The 16,027-nt window shown below is 39.5% G+C and overlaps 1 protein-coding gene across 2 annotated transcripts in view; it reads left to right on the top strand.

Moving 5' to 3' along the window:
- LOC126469918 (palmitoyltransferase ZDHHC20-B-like) overlaps positions 1-16,027 on the top strand; it is a 257,733-nt gene that overhangs the window by 69,789 nt on the left and 171,917 nt on the right. For both annotated transcript variants that reach the window (XM_050097310.1, XM_050097309.1), the window contains exon 2: positions 7,790-7,816. In XM_050097310.1, coding sequence (XP_049953267.1) covers positions 7,790-7,816 — 27 coding nt within the window. The remainder of the gene's footprint in view (positions 1-7,789; positions 7,817-16,027) is intronic.

The following is a 16,027-nucleotide window of genomic DNA, read 5'->3' as shown; positions in this document are numbered from 1 at the left end:
TTCTTAGCTGCCACATGCCCATTAAGGTTCAGTGCCCGAAGAAGTGTTTTCACAGTACTTACACTCACCAGCTTTCCCCTATTATGGTTGAGGTCGGCTGCTAAAACAGGTGCTGTTTTGAAGCAGTCATGTTAGCTTGTGGTTACTATACATTTGTCACCACTCTTTGATGTGACTTTTGGCCTACGTTTAGAGGTCGGTCCATATTCTGGCCACTATCCACATGCCTGTGCAAGGTATAATACACACATCCCAAGGAGATATGTTCTTTATGTGCTACTTGCCACATAGTAATACTGGCTGCACATAAAGACACAATTGCAGAATGTTGTTTCTGTTGAAAACTCCTTTCTTCATCCCATTATCGATGTTTACACTGAGAACTCACTGAAGTTCATTCTTTGATATCTCATGCATAACTACAGGCCCCTTTCTTACTTGTAACTGTGTTCACAGATTTGTAGATGCTCTGTGAACTCTATATAGTGAGAAAAGATTATATTATGCCTCCACAATACAAAATAAGCGGCATGCAATGCTTGGAACCTGAAGAGCATAACAATGGAAAGTTATGTTTTGAATGATTTCATTTTTCAAAATGTGGAATACTACTCTTTAACATTACATTGAGCCTGACACTGGGGAAACAATAGACCTAATTCGTATTTGAATCTGGTAACTACCTTCTTTTTTTTTACTTTCAGGGTGTTTGAAAACCTTTGGGCAATTGTGTAAAAATGAGGTATTTGGAATAGAATTCCTGGGTGATAGGAGTTATATAGTGCTAATGAAATGTAAGGTATGAGCCTGAATGTATAAGCAAGAAAGGTAAGGTGTAGAAGCCATTACTCAGTGCTCAGATAAAGTTTTGGGAGTCACTTAAAGCAATGTGTGTTCTCTGACATTGGTCTAAAACTGTACACAGTAGGCCCAGTTTACTTGAGAAGTCTCTTCTAATTTGTTTTTCAGTAATTCAAAATGTCTAACACCGTGCCATACAGCAATCAGGGGTGTACCAAAGGAGGTGGTGAGACAGGCCCCCACCAAGGATGCAGGCAGAGGGGGGGTCTTCCATCTAATACCATAGTTTATGCATTACAAACCAGATTTTGTTGAATTAGGAGGAAATGGAGAAATGATTGATAAAAGTAAGTAAACTGGTTCTAAAGGAAGATCATTTTGTTGTTTCAGATGTTAGCATAGCATGAAGGGGGAAAATTGTGGTATTATGTGTTGGAAGTTAATTATTAATGGCAAAAATCCAAGAAAGGTAGCTCAGAAACACTGGATTTCAATCCTAGGATGGGATATTAAAATGGCTTAACTACTAAAATTAAAAATGGTGTCCTTTGTAAAATATGTGGACGAGAACATTGAGAGAAGTGGGATTGGAGACAAGATACTGCATTTCAAGTTGCTACTGAGAAAGCTACAAGTTTCAGCACTGCTAACAAGTTGTCCACTCCCATCAACCAGCAGCTTCACTCTCATATACTAGCTGTTGCTGTTCTTGGAGATGTGGAGAAGGGTTTGCTCTTTAATGACAACTTTTTCATTTGGGTCTACCTGCTAGGTACATTAACACCCACCTCCAAGCCACCCAAATGGATGTTAAACAAAGCCAGCTGGATTCTTTACAGCAGCTTGGCTGTATTTTAACAAATGTCCAATATGTAGGACACAGTAGAAATTGTAACTGTCATTTGCAGGGTTGCAGATATGTCTGTTGTGAAGTTGTCTGTAAACACGGGAGGTGACCATTCCCATTATGGTCCAAGGAGTGCAAACCAGCCATCAGGGACAAGCAAGTGTCACTGAGGGTTTCAGTGTAATTTGTCTGCTTATAATCTGGTGGCCTTTCACATAGCTTGGGCAAAAACGCAGTGCTATATTGTATTCCTTGCAGGAATTTTTGCATTATATTGTTTCACATCATCAGCAGATGTATGGGAATCACTGAGAAGGATCAATCGGTAAGGAAATGTGTGTACTGCAGGGGCCATTCAGGAATGGTGCTGTAAGCATTACGCTGGGTGTTGTAGCCCAGACAATGTTCAAATACTTTGAACAAATTCCATCTAATGCCAAACGAGGTCCTTCCTACACCCAAGCAGAATCTGGAATTAACTGAGAGGACATGTTTGTACTAGAGCTCCAGCAACACTGAAGAATACAACTGTGGCTTGCAATAAAACACCAGAGCCAGACAAAGTGTACTAGACATGTTGCAATATTTAAAATATTGAGTGAAAAATCTACCTCCCCATGCCTTCTTCTTCTTCTTCTTCTTCTTCTAACAGAACCTGAGATACAATACTGTGATTCTTAGAGGGAAGTAAACATGATCACATTACTAAAACTCGGAAAGTGTTGCACCAGCCCAAGTATTTATTGCATACTGGTTGTATGGAGAAGGGCACTGGAATAAATGGTAAACAGCTGCTTAGTATGAGTTCTAGAGAACAAAAAACTTCACAGTGGCCATAAATGTGGCTTTCTGTTGATGCCGCTATAAACTTAACAACCTAATGCTTGTTGAGGAAACAATACAAAAGGCTTTTTATGTTGTCATCACTTGATAGCAATTTTTTATGTTGAAAAGGCCTCTGACACTATGGAGACAAATTCTCATATGGCAACTGTGTTAATGGGGCTTCTGGGGTTGTTGTCCCACTATGATGTGATCCTGTATTTTAGGTTCAGAAGCACCATCAGATCGACATACCCAGGAGAATGATGTTCCTCAGATGAGCATTTTAAGTGTTACTCCTTTTGCAATAGCTGGCAACAGCATAGTGTCCAGTTAGGAACCCTGTCTGATGCTCTTCTTGTGAACAATTTTTCAAACCTCTTTGTCTTCTTCTTGAAACAAATGCTCGACAACTGCCACTAGCATTAAGAAAATTAGATTTATGCCAACAAACACAGGCTTCAATTTTTTCCCAGATAAATTTGTTTTAATCGTATACGTCATGTTTTTAGTCAAACTGAACTATGACTGAGACACATTACTCTTAGTTTAAATGGAATCAGTAAAGTTCCTGGGTCTGATCGTAAATGAGAAACTCGCGTAGCTGTCACGTATGAAACATCACAAGGCAAGAGCTCTAAACATTTTAAAGTTCCTTAGTGTTGTATAGTGGAGGCAGACAGATTTTCTATTTTACAAAGCCTTTGTTTGGTCATGGCTGGAGTATGGCTGTGTTTTATACACAACCGTCCTCAGCCTCTGTGCTAAGCCTGGGGATCCATCTCTCAAACATCCGGTGTAAGTTCCTCATAGTGTGACATGTTTATAATGTCGGGTCAACCCCTCACTCTCTGACCCTTAATCTTCTTACTAGACCATCAAGAAAACAAATGTACGTAAATTGCAGAAGGGCAGCAAGCTTGTTTGGGCAGCCTGCAGAGCACAGTGGTGCAGACTTCAATGTTTTAAAACAAGGTTGGAGCAAGTACCCTCCTGGTTAGTAGTGAGGCCAAAGCTGTTTTTATAAGGGGCAGTCACATGAAAACGAGATAGATGAAAAAAGTAAAGAAACGGTTTATTTAAAAAATAAATGCCATAACGTAATATGTATGTATACCCCACTGTGAGGCAAGATAGTCAATGCCTTCATAGAAAAATGTTTGTAGTTGCCTACAGAATCACGATTACACTCAGGTGTGAACCTCGTCACTTAAAGAAAATAGACAACCACAAATATCTGTAATAAGAGCTCCAAAAATATGGAAATTGCATGGGGAAAGATCAGGAGTGTAAGGAGGATGTGTAAAGGCTTCCCAGTGAGACTTGTGCAGTATAGTCAAAACAACCTTGGCAGTATAGGCCTACCCACATGTCTGTCTCATTTTCATCTGACTGGATCTTATAAACTTTGCAGAGTTTGAGAAATTTTGTAAATATATTGTATTAAAACAAGTTTTTATTAGTTTTTAGATGAGTGCCAAAATTTAACACTTAGGGTTCTAAGTAGGGTCATACTACCAGCTTCTAAGCAGTTTCCTTGATAGCGTCTTTAGTATGAAACTTCCAGATGATTTTAAAGTCTTTGATGTAAAGCTCTATAGAACTCTAAAGGAACCAGAGGACATGAACTGCAATTGACAGAATAACTTCCTTGTCTTCTCAGACTCTCCCAAAGTGCCCTACAGACTATTCAGTAAATGTACCGAGCATACAAAGTGGTCTAAACTATGTAAGAGCACTTTACATACTATAATGTCAAGACTGAGTGAGGTGGTGTAGTTATAAGCACACTGGACTCGCTTCTAGATGACAGCAGTTGAAATCTATATCCAGCCATCCAGATTTAGGTTCTCCATAATTTCTATAAATTGCTCTAGACAAATGCTGGGATGGTTCCTTTGAAAAGTGCATGGCCAGTTTCCTTTCATAAACTGAACTTGTGCTCTGTGTCTAATGACCATGCTGGCAACTGGGTGTTAAACTGTTCTTTCTTCCTTTATAGTATCAAGGGAGGAAGTATCATTCTGCAGGGTACCAGGTAATGTGGGGAACGAGAAAGATAGTACAGCAACAAGAGATGCATGCAAAGACAATGATGTACTCCCTGTACTGTCCTCTTGGGTTCTATTTCCTCATTATTTGAGGTGGAGAGTTAAATCACTGGGAGATTGTCTGGAGGTACAAAGTAATGAATTAAGACTGATGAGGCCTACAATTTTGCTGTAGTGAACGTTCTTCCAGTCACATGCATGGAAAGAAATAACTTTAACATGATTGAGAGTAGGGCCCTGTCCTCTTACTGTCATCTCCTCTGACAGGACGACTCACCTTTGCGCTGTCTTGCGGTGTACCACTGTTGGTGCACCACATCTTACTTGACTGAATTTTATATTCTGGTGAGAACAGCAAGTTTTGTTGGTAATCATTTAGCCACTGTTTTAAATAACAAGCAAGTATGGAGAAGGTTTTAAGATTTCTGTGTTGTCACAATTCCTGCCCAAATTATCTGTGGATTGTTTTTATGTATCTAAATAGCTGCTTAATTCTTCAGTCAGTGATGAAGCCATCCATCATTATCTGAAGTGGCTTTACAATTTTTCACTGTGTCTATTTCTCTTAATATTTATTGTTAAATTGAGTCACAGGTTTTTGTTTAAGCATTTTTGACATCCATGTGTAAAACTGTTGCCCAACATTTACTTGGTCTCACAGTGGTTGGCTCCTTCCTGTTTTTATTAGGATCAGTCAGCCACACATACCAGGGAGTAACTTCTAGCACTTACTGCAGATAATTATTGTTTTATAAGTATTTCATGCCATGACTATAGTTTAGTTCTATTCAAGAATAAATGTTCACACAGTCATACAAGCTCCAATAAATGATATTTACTTTCTGTTTTAACATGTTGAGAAGCAACCACTTCCTCCATTGTCATCATTAAACAGTCTTTAAAGTCTCCGATTTGTGTCCCTGGGGGACTGTACTAAGAAGACTGCATATGAGGAAAGGCTTAATTCTAATGAAGTTTTCAGTTCATATTCGGATAACTACACCATTGAGTGCCCAGAAAACAATCACCGCCATTAGGCATTTGTGGTTTGTTAATTTATGAGAGGAAATAAGACTCACTCTCTCTCTCTCTCTCTCTCTCTCTCTCTCTCTCTCTCTCTCTCTCTCTCTCTCTCTCTCTCATATATATATCTTTTTTTTTTGGGGGGGGGGGGGGAGGATTAGTTACATTGTTGATGAGATGGGTCATAATATATTCCCTGGAAAAAAAATCATACAATTAGATAATAAAGGACCTATAAAAAAAAGTGAAAGTAATATTACAGAGAGATTCATAATGGAAACTTATCCATTAGAAACCTAAAAATTAAATGATTTAGTGTGTAGAAAATGCATTACGTAATAGTGTTCAAATATTGCCTTGACATTGTGATGCATGTGGGTATTAAATTTTTTTATTATTACTTTTTTACATTGCTAATCATTCTTACGCTTTGTATTGTCATTTCCCCATGCATCAGGTTAAATACATCTAGAAATCTTGGTGTGAGATGTGATATAAGATCTTGCTACAAACAATAATTGGGTGAATTTGTAAGTAATTTGTGTTCATTGCTATTACTTTCAGGGATACAGCATAAATTTTGTTATAAGTGAAAACAGTTCTCTCAGTATGTATGAGAACTTGTGATTTATATCAATGCACAGTGTGTGCTCTTTCGAACATGTCCGAAGGAACAGACACCATGTATTCATATAATTGAATCACCCAGATGTGCAATTAGTCCACTCTCCTCAGTGTGGATGCAGAGGTATGTCTGACCTGCGGGAATCTGAGTAGCAAGCATGGAGGAAACAGACAGGGACTGCGGATAGGCGGTGCTCGGTGGGAGTGCGTGTAAGCTGTGAGGCATGTTGAGAGTGTCCATGCATTTGTGATAACACGATGTCACAGGTGGCGCAGTGCTTAACAAACCTGTCTAGTAAGCAGGAGATCCCAGTCCGGTAGACATTTACGCTCGTCACCTCTGATTCCGCATAATGTCCCGATGCAGCTGACATCAGTAATCCCTTCCCTTCTGCCCCCTCTACACCTTCAATTCACACATAACTCTTGATTTGTTTATGTGCAAGACTGTTTCGTACAATGTGAAGGATTGTACTGAGTCAGTACAAATTTGTGTCATCTCTTAGTCATAGTAATTTTACGTTTCCAATTTGCAGACTGTTTGAAAACTGGCCATGAATGGTAGTATATTGTGTTCAGTTCTCTGCCCTTTTAATGTCTGTTGCATTTTGCTCTTGTTAAGTACTCAAATTTCTACAGTATATAACCTGAAACTGTTGGTGTAACTAAGAATAGGTCTTAAGTATTACAGGGAAGAATGTTGCCTTTACTTGACATCTCATTGTAACTAAACTGTGGTTTCATTAATGTAAAAACGAGAATGAGAATTGTAAAGTTGTCACACAGTACTCTTACTATATTGCAAATGGGAGGGAAGCTGACTGATGATAAGACTTAGCTGTGCATGATGAGTAACCATTTGTTTGTGGTGGGAACCAAGTGAGATGGTCCAGTGCTTAAGAAAATGACTTTGCATTCAGGATACGTGGAGTCACGATCTCCACTTGAAAATATTAAGATCATGATAGTTTCCCCAAATCTCTTTCTGTGTATGCTGTAGTAGTCAGACAAATCGTTAACAAATCCTTGCCAGATTCTTGTCAAATGACTTTGTGCTTCATTTTAAATTACCCTACTGTTGACCAGGTGTTAAACTCCACCATATCAAACTTTCCTTTGGCGGGAAGTGTTACTGTTTCATTGTTGCATGCAGTAGGTAACTGAACAATAGAAACTGTTTGTAGAACAAATTTTAATAACAGTTCTTTCTGGTACTTACAGCTACTTTTATTTGCCACATTTGGTACCATTTACTACAAGAAAGGATAGTAGAAGCAAATTGAATGATGAAAGAACTTTTTCTTCTTTGTAAAGTTAGTTACAGCTTTGAATATATTAAGTAATGAGTTTTACTGGGAAAGAATTTTATACATTCAAAATTACTACTGTCAATTTTGATATTTCTCCCTCTTCCTCCTCCCCAGATGCTTTCCTTATAATCCATGTGTGTAAAAAAGTCACTTTGCTCATTTCTTTTGCACACAACATAGCATGTATGCTTCTCAGTTTATTCTGTTTCACACTTCAGCCTCTTTACATTAACAGCCTTGTGTCAATTATTATGTTGTGTGCCACATGGAAATATATTGTTTTTTTAATTTTCGTTTTCTTCTTATTTCAGTCACAGTGGTCAACAATGTAGAGAAAGGTGAGTCGAAAAAGAAATGTAGTAAACTCTGACACTTGCGAGGAAACTAGGATTGTTGGGCTGCACGTAAGACCATAAAATTCGTGTTGCGGGACTGTGCATATTCACTGCGTCTGCACATTAGCAGATGAAGCAGCACTATTTCACCACCAGTTCCCAATACTATTTCTGGAATCTGTGTTATTTTCAGAATAACAGTTAATGAAACTGTAGCCATTTAGTTATGGCACATGATAGTACTAATTTTAAAATATTATTGTGCAATTGTAGTAATAATCCTTTGATAAGTCGGCTGAAATATGGAACTTGAGGGAATTTCATTTCCACGTGGTGTCAAAGTAAAGTGCTAGAAAATATGAAAGTGAGTGAAAGTCAGAAATGCAAAATATGCAAACACTTGAGTAGCTGTATGTGAACTCATTCATAAAGTTAGCTCAAGCTCTGTCTTTAACATTGCTCTTCCTCCTAAAAAACACAATCAAAAGTAATTAAATATAATGTTACCATTTTTTATGATGGTCCAATGAGCAGAACATTTTTTAGTTTTCTTTTTTTGAAATGGATGACAGCAGTAGCTGTTCTCAGAGGCAGTCACGTTTCTGTTGTGGGGGGGGAATAGCAGTTTGCTGCTGCAATTTCAAAGAATTGCCTCTCGTGCAGAAAAAAAAAGATGGTCACAGTGCAGTGTCGTTTTATATAATACACTACATATTCTCTGGTGTGCCCACTTAAGCTGTGTGTGTTAATACATTGAGAGTGATAAATGACAAATCTTAGCAAGAGCATAAATGCCACTGAAGATTTTAGATAAGCAATTTGTATGTCAAACAGAATATTTGTTCATCATGTAGGCTTTATCAGCAACTTTAAATAATCAGATTTCCTAGACTTAAAGCCGAGCGAATCTGACAGGAAAACATTTTTCAGACCTGTCATTTTCTGTCAAACCTATCATTTTCAGGGGAAATTTCAAGATTTGGACAAAACTTTCATGGAGTAAAATATGAAAGCATTGCAATTTTACCATTCCTAATATGGTTGAGGAAACCTGTTGTTGTTCAAACCAGCTTCCAGCCATCTCAGAATGGATAAATACAGGTCTTGTATGGCCTTAAAAGGAATCTTATACCATTCTTTGTGCAAAATAGTGGCAAGTTCAGGTAACGATGATGATCTATGTGAAGTAGACCACAGAGGCTCAGTAATATTGCAATCTTGTGACTAGTGGCCTGGAGGGATGTGATAATTCGCAAAATCAGTCCTGTACGATGAAAGCTATGAGAACAGGGGTCCTGCCATCTTTGAACACAGCATCACCATTAACGAATCAACATTGTACCATGACATGAGTTTGACTTGATGAGCCAGAATGCTCACACAATCTTGGCAGTAACTCAACCTCGCAGAGTAACCATCTGGCTCAAAGGCTGCCCAAATCATCTCCAAACCCCTACCATGTTTCACTCGTGGGGGTATTAACTTGGCCAGAAGTTGGAAACAGCATAATCAAAGACTCGTGTGGCTTAATTACTTTCTTCCATTGCACCATAGTTTAGGCTTTATGGCTCCGGCACCATGTTTTCCTGTTACGGGCATTTGCATCACTGATGAATGGTTTTGGTATTTCATTTTACCCTGCAATTCTGTGCTTACAGAGCTCCCATGTTGTTTTTGTGCTCACAGGCTTCACAAGTTCAGTTCAGCAGGGACTTTTGCAGCTGACCTGTCATGATCACTAAACACATTGCACGGCAATGTATTGGATCAAGTTTTTCTGCTTTCCCTGTACACAGTAGAAACTTGAATGTGCCTCTTGAAATACCAAGCACTTCGGCTACCTTGGTTATGGAAGCACCCATTATTCAAGCACCAACAATTTGCCCACGTTCAGACTCACTTAGGTCTGCCATAACAAATTCAAAAATATACAGAACACTGTTCTGATCATGGCCTGACTCTTGCAACATACCGAAGACATCACACAGGTACTGTTTATGGTCAAATACAACGGCACAGCCTGCAGGCTTGGGTAGTACCTGCGGAGTGTTTCCATATTTTTGTCCAACCCCTGTACCTGGTTCCAATTTTACAGGTACTTTCCTGTGTCCAGTACATCGAGGGCCACACTTTCATTTGTAATGGCAGAATGAACTACTGTAGAGTTCCAGCATGGATGTGAGAAAGAGGTTGGTCTATTATGCAGTGGTAACTGTAAAACAAGGAGCAAGAACCAATCTTGACACATCACCAGTTACCAACAGAAGAGAATCTCATACAAAATATTGTCCATTTTCACTACTCTCTCTTGTCTGAAAGACCAAGAAATTTTTATTTGAATAATATATGAAAAATATTCTCAGCTTACATAGTGTATTATCTTAACAGTGGTTCAGGTCAGTAGTGCATATTGTTATGTTAAGAGTGCAAAGTAAAGTTTGGTTTAGAATAGTCCAGAATTAAAAATTTTAACAACTGTTTGAAAAAATTTAGAATAGCAGTGTATTGCCATTTGGAAGTTAGTGGTAGTAGTTAATTGGAGAAATACACATAAGTTCAGAATATTTTTTTTATTTTATTTCTGTCTGAGATCACAAAATAACTTGTTTCTTAGACTACTGGTTCAGTTAACAATGAGCATCTTCATACCTGCAACAAAACATTGGAAACCTAAATGCAACTGGTACACAGTCTACATCTTAAGACAATAAAATATGCCACAATGAAAAGGAATGTGCTTAAAGTACGACAAGGTGTACCTGCTTTAAAACATGTCCTAACGTATGAAGGTGATTCAAATGAAAACCTTAAAAGCTCCATAAAATTTCAAAAACTTGTGTGACAGAGTTGGTAGGTTCGGAAAGTGACAAAATGACCAACAGAAAGCAGACTGATGCTGCATTGCAAGAGAAGGCAGCATCATCCACAAAAGATGGCTGCCTCACAGTCAACACACATTGTGAGTAAGCAGTGATCCCTGATGTGTGTTTCTGTGTAGAAGTTCATTGCAGAAAGACAGCACAGTATGGTGATTAATGTTTGTCACTGCAGCAAGTGTACGAGAGGTTTAGAAAGTTTAAAGGCGATGTAGCTTCTGTGGGTTATGCCCCAAGACCAGGGTAGGCTTACTGTGTAGTGATGGACAAGAATATTACCTTGGTGGGGGAGCTCAAAAAGGAGAACAGATGCATAACTCTGAACAAAATAGCCACAAGTTTGAAGACTAGTATTGGCTCAGCACAGAATATTGCCCACAATGTACTGCACTTCAGTAAGGTTTCTTCAAGATGGTTCCATGTCAGTTGACTGCCGGATCAAAACACCGTTGCGTCATTGCCTGGGAAGAACTTCTGCATCGTTTCCACATTGAAGGTGATGCATTTCTAGGAAAAACTGTTGTAAGTGATGAGACTTGGGTCCACTGTCACCATACAGAAACATAAAGGTCAAGCGAGGAATGGAGTAACAGCTCATCACCGACACAAAAAAATTCAGCACTTGACCATCTGTTGGAAAAGCTGTGCTCATTCTCTTCTGGGATGCAAATGGAGTAATTTTGGAACATTACATTGATATGGGAGTGACAGTAACCAGTGTTTCTTATTCAGACATGCTGAAAAGTCAACTTCGCCATGCAGTCAGGAGTAAACAAGGAGTTCAGACTTCAGGTGTTTCGCTACAGTGTGACAGCACCTGACTGCCTACTGCCCATAAGACAGTTGAGACTATTCATGAAAATTAAACTTAAATGTTTGGTACATCCTCCCTATTCACCAGACCTCACGCCTAGTGACTTTCATCTGTTCAGTGCTTTCAAAGAAGAAGTGGGAGGCAGGTACTACAGAAGTGACAAAGAGGTGAAAATGGCAGTGCATGACTGGCTGCACACGTGACCAAAAGAATTCTTCCACGTTGGTATCTATGCATTTTGAAGCAATGGAACACGTGCACTCAATAACAAGAGACTACGTTGAAAAATTAAGTGTAGTTTTGTTAATTGTTGCAATTAACAACATTATAGCAATTTTAAGATTTTCATTTGAATGATCCTTATAATAAAGCCATGGTGGCATAATCAAAAAATACACATGAAATCAGCTTAGCATTGTCCAGAATGTTTAAAATATGGTGTAAACTAGACCACGACCATTACAATGACAGTGTCATCCTTTTAACAGTGCTTCTGTTCATAACAAACTGTGGTATAGTAGCCACAAAAAATGTTTGTCATAAGCTCGATAGACATTACTATTGTAATCCTACATGTATTGTTCAGTTATACAGGGTTGTCAGAAACAGTCTGAGAAACTTGTAAGCATGTTTCTGGGTAGGTTGCGCTTAGAAATAATTAAGAAAAAAAATTTGATAACGGTGGGCCATTTCTGTGTTTATTAGCATTGAAGTTAGCCAAACAAGCTGCCGGGCACGCAAATTGAAGCAGCCCACCGGAGAAGCTTAGACTGAACATGTTCTTCATATGGTTTCCTGAAAGTGAACAAGAGGGTGATACGAAAATTGGACATGGGATGGCAGTATGGATTGAACCTGAGCCAAAGGTTTGTTGGTTGAGTTTGGGAGAGGGGACCAAACAGTGAGGTCATCGGTCCCGTTGGATTAGGGAAGGATGGGAAAGGAAGTTGCCCATGCCCCTTTCAAAGAAACCATGCCAGCATTTGCTGGAAGCATTTTAGAGAAATCATGGAAAACCTAAATCAGGATGGCCTGATGCGGGTTTGAACCTTTGTCCTCCTGAGCCAAAGGTTGAGCAGTCTTGTACACTATCATGTACACTATAACAACTGACACTAATTGTATCCCTGAAGCCACTTGAATTTGCACACTCAGTGGCCTAATTGGCTAACTTCAGTGATAATTTACTTGGAAACTGTGTAAAGTTTCAAATTTTTTCTTAACAATTATTTCTGAGCACAATCTACCCTGTAACACCCTTACAAGTGCTCAGACTGTTTCAGATCACCCTGAAAATTATACAAAATGCCATAAAAGTGAAATAAACACTACATAAAATCTATTGTGGAAGTATCAAGTGTAAAAGTATACAGTGATGTAAAGTGAAATATGATAAAAACGTGAATAAAGTTTAATTTAAAACTGTTGGAAATGTAATGGTTAAGTGATATGTGATTCTGAGATACTCTTGTGGTTGTATGCGAATTTATTCTTTCTCGGTAAATCTCGATGAAGTCTTGTGGTTATTTCAGATTAAAATAATAACATACACAAGAACGAGCTTATGTGGGGCTAATAGAATAATATAAAAATGATGAAATAACTACGGAATGATGCCAAGGTGATCTCTTGGTGTAGCCACCAGAATGTGACATAGGTGAGAAGTGGTCAGAGGAACTTCACCGACAGAGGGTCTCTCGTACCCTCCGATGCGCCATTAAAATAAAAAAAAGGAATAATAAAACATTGTATCAGTCAACTAATAAAATTATGTAGTGGAATTAAATATATAAACAGAGAAGGGACAATCAAACTAGAGAGTAATAACATCAATGTAAGAAAATGAAGCAAAAATATAACACACTCTATAGTACATAATGACAAGGCAAGATATATGCAAGTGAGGCATTCAGTGATTAATGTAGAGCATTGTCAAATAAAGCAAAGTAGGCATTGGGTACAAAATCACGCTGCCCATAGGCACTCTTGCCATCTCCGGTTCTTTGGCTCTATAAATCTCAAGTGCTTCTAATAAGTTAAGAGCAAGGCCTTTTTGCACCCTGTGGAGAATACGCGTACTATTCTCAATGCTCCCTATAGAGTATAGTATGACCACTTCCTGCTAAATGCAACCCCAAGAAAGTTTTGTTGCGTGTCTGTCTGTGTTTCTTAGACCTAACATTAAAAGAGGAATTGGTTTGGCCAGTATAATGATGACTCCTGTATACCCCAGAGCCACCAAATTTGTAATACGAACTTTCCAACTTACGGTTCATTGCTTCACAGGTGTCACTTCAAATAATGTTGTGGAAACTGCACAGTATTTCAACGAGACAGCTGCTCCTCATCTTCAGTGTGTGCTGATACGAAACTTCCTGGGAGATTAAAACTGTATGCTGGACCGAGAACCGAAACTCGGAACCTTTGCTTTTCACAGGCAAGTGCTCTACTGACTGAGTTACCCAAGCACAGCTCACGACCTGTCCTCACAGCTTCATTTCTGCCAGTACCTCATCTCCTACCGTCCAAACTTCACAGAAGCTCTTCTGTGAACCTTGCAAGGTAGAGCACATGGCTGAAAAAGGCAATGGTCCCGAGTTAGAGTCTCGGTCTGATACACAGTTTTAATGTGCCAGAAAGTTTGTTTTCCCCGTATTTGGGCAGCACTTCCCTGTAGATCTCAATGGGGTTTCATCCCTTGCGCCATAGGAAACGAATCACACATCGTTGCTCTAACACCATGGATGTGTGAAGCACAAACGCTATCTTCAACAACTGACAACAGCGCCATGTGGTGGAGCTACCAGCAGATGAGGCCAGCACGAATCAAGAAAGGTCCAAAGCTGGGAATAAATTTGTTGGCTTTGCATTTACAGCTGTAATTTGGCAAAAAATAGGGGCAAAGAGTTTCTGATTTGCCCTTTTATATTGAAAAGGGTGGATGGGGATCTCATATAATCTGACTCCTTCAGCCTTACCTTCAATAGCATGAAGCTCCTAAATCATATCAAGGCTTGTTTCCTACATCTTAGCGTATGGTCATATGTGCCCAACCCAGTGTGCTGTTTTCAATGCCAGGAGATTAATCACACCATCTTAGAATGTAAGCAAATGTGGCAAGTCTGCCTATGAAGGAGGTGGTTGCTCCTCCCCTCCAAAGTGTGTAAATTGCTCTGGAGATCTCCCTGTCTTGATTAGGGATTGCAGTGTCATCTTTGAAGAAAGGAAAATACAAGAGATTAAGGCATAGAAATGCATCCCATATGGTGAGGCCAAGATCTGAAAGGCCATATAGCCTCCCACATTCACTAGATCATTTGCTTCGGCCCTTAAGAAGTATCTTTAGATAGCCAGCAGTTCTACACAAATGGAGGTTGCTAGTGTCAACACTTGCACCTGTGTCTGTCAGTGCACATGTCAAGCTGCAGTTGTTTCAGAGCCCATAGCCCTCCCAAGAGCGTCAGATAAAGCCACAGTTGCCATTAATGCAGACCTTCCAGTGCCTCCAAAGGCAGAGCCCAGTAAAAAATCGTGCACTGCCTCCACTGCTACTGCGGTAGCTCCTGCAAAGCCCTGACAAACTAGAAAAGCAAATGAGAAGTTTCCATGGCAGGCAAAAATAGGCAGAAAATCATCAGATAATGTCGATGTCAGTAGACTTCATGGATCTGCTGCTGCTTCTTCAGAGCCAGTGGACTGCAAAGTCTGCCAGGGGCAACCACCTTGCCCAAGGCTGAAACTCCACCCATTGTGGGCTCCCCATCCTGGCAGAAAGACAGGGTGAATGTAAACCCTAGTGATAAATAACTTCCATACTACAGTGGAACATGAATGTTTTCAGGATACATTTGGAGGAACTGAAACTCCTTACACAGGCACAGCTCCTATGCTTATGTTTACAGCAAACACATTTCAAAGCCACTGATGCCCCCATGCTAATGGGCTGTACCTCAGCTGAAAAGATAACCTGAAAGAGTCAAGGGAGGTGTTGCTGTGTTTGCCAATAACACACACCATTCTTCTCTCTCTCTCTCTCTCTCTCTCTATCTCTCTCTCTCTCTCCCCCTCTCTCTACTGACCTACAAGCAGTAGTTGTTGCGATTCATGTGGGCCTATACAGGGTGTTACAAAAAGGTACGGCCAAACTTTCAGGAAACATTCCTCACACACAAAGAAAGAAAATATGTTATGTGGTCATGTGTCCGGAAACTCTTACTTTCCATGTTAGAGCTCATTTTATTACTTCTCTTCAAATCACATTAATCATGGAATGGAAACACACAGCAATAGAACGTACCAGCGTGACTTCAAACACTTTGTTACAGGAAATGTTCAAAATGTCCTCCGTTAGCGAGGATACATGCATCCATCTTCTGTCGCATGGAATTCCTGATGCACTGATGCAGCCTTGGAGAATGGCGTATTGTATCACAGCCGTCCACAATAAGAGCACGAAGAGTCTCTACATTTGGTACTGGGGTTGCGTAGACAAGAGCTTTCAAATGCCCCCATAAATGAAAGTCA

The sequence above is a fragment of the Schistocerca serialis genome, chromosome 3 (assembly GCF_023864345.2).
Source record: "Schistocerca serialis cubense isolate TAMUIC-IGC-003099 chromosome 3, iqSchSeri2.2, whole genome shotgun sequence".
Classification (NCBI taxonomy): domain Eukaryota; kingdom Metazoa; phylum Arthropoda; class Insecta; order Orthoptera; family Acrididae; genus Schistocerca; species Schistocerca serialis.
The sequence above is the reverse complement of the archived record's forward strand: the minus strand, read 5'-3'. Positions and strand labels throughout refer to the sequence as shown.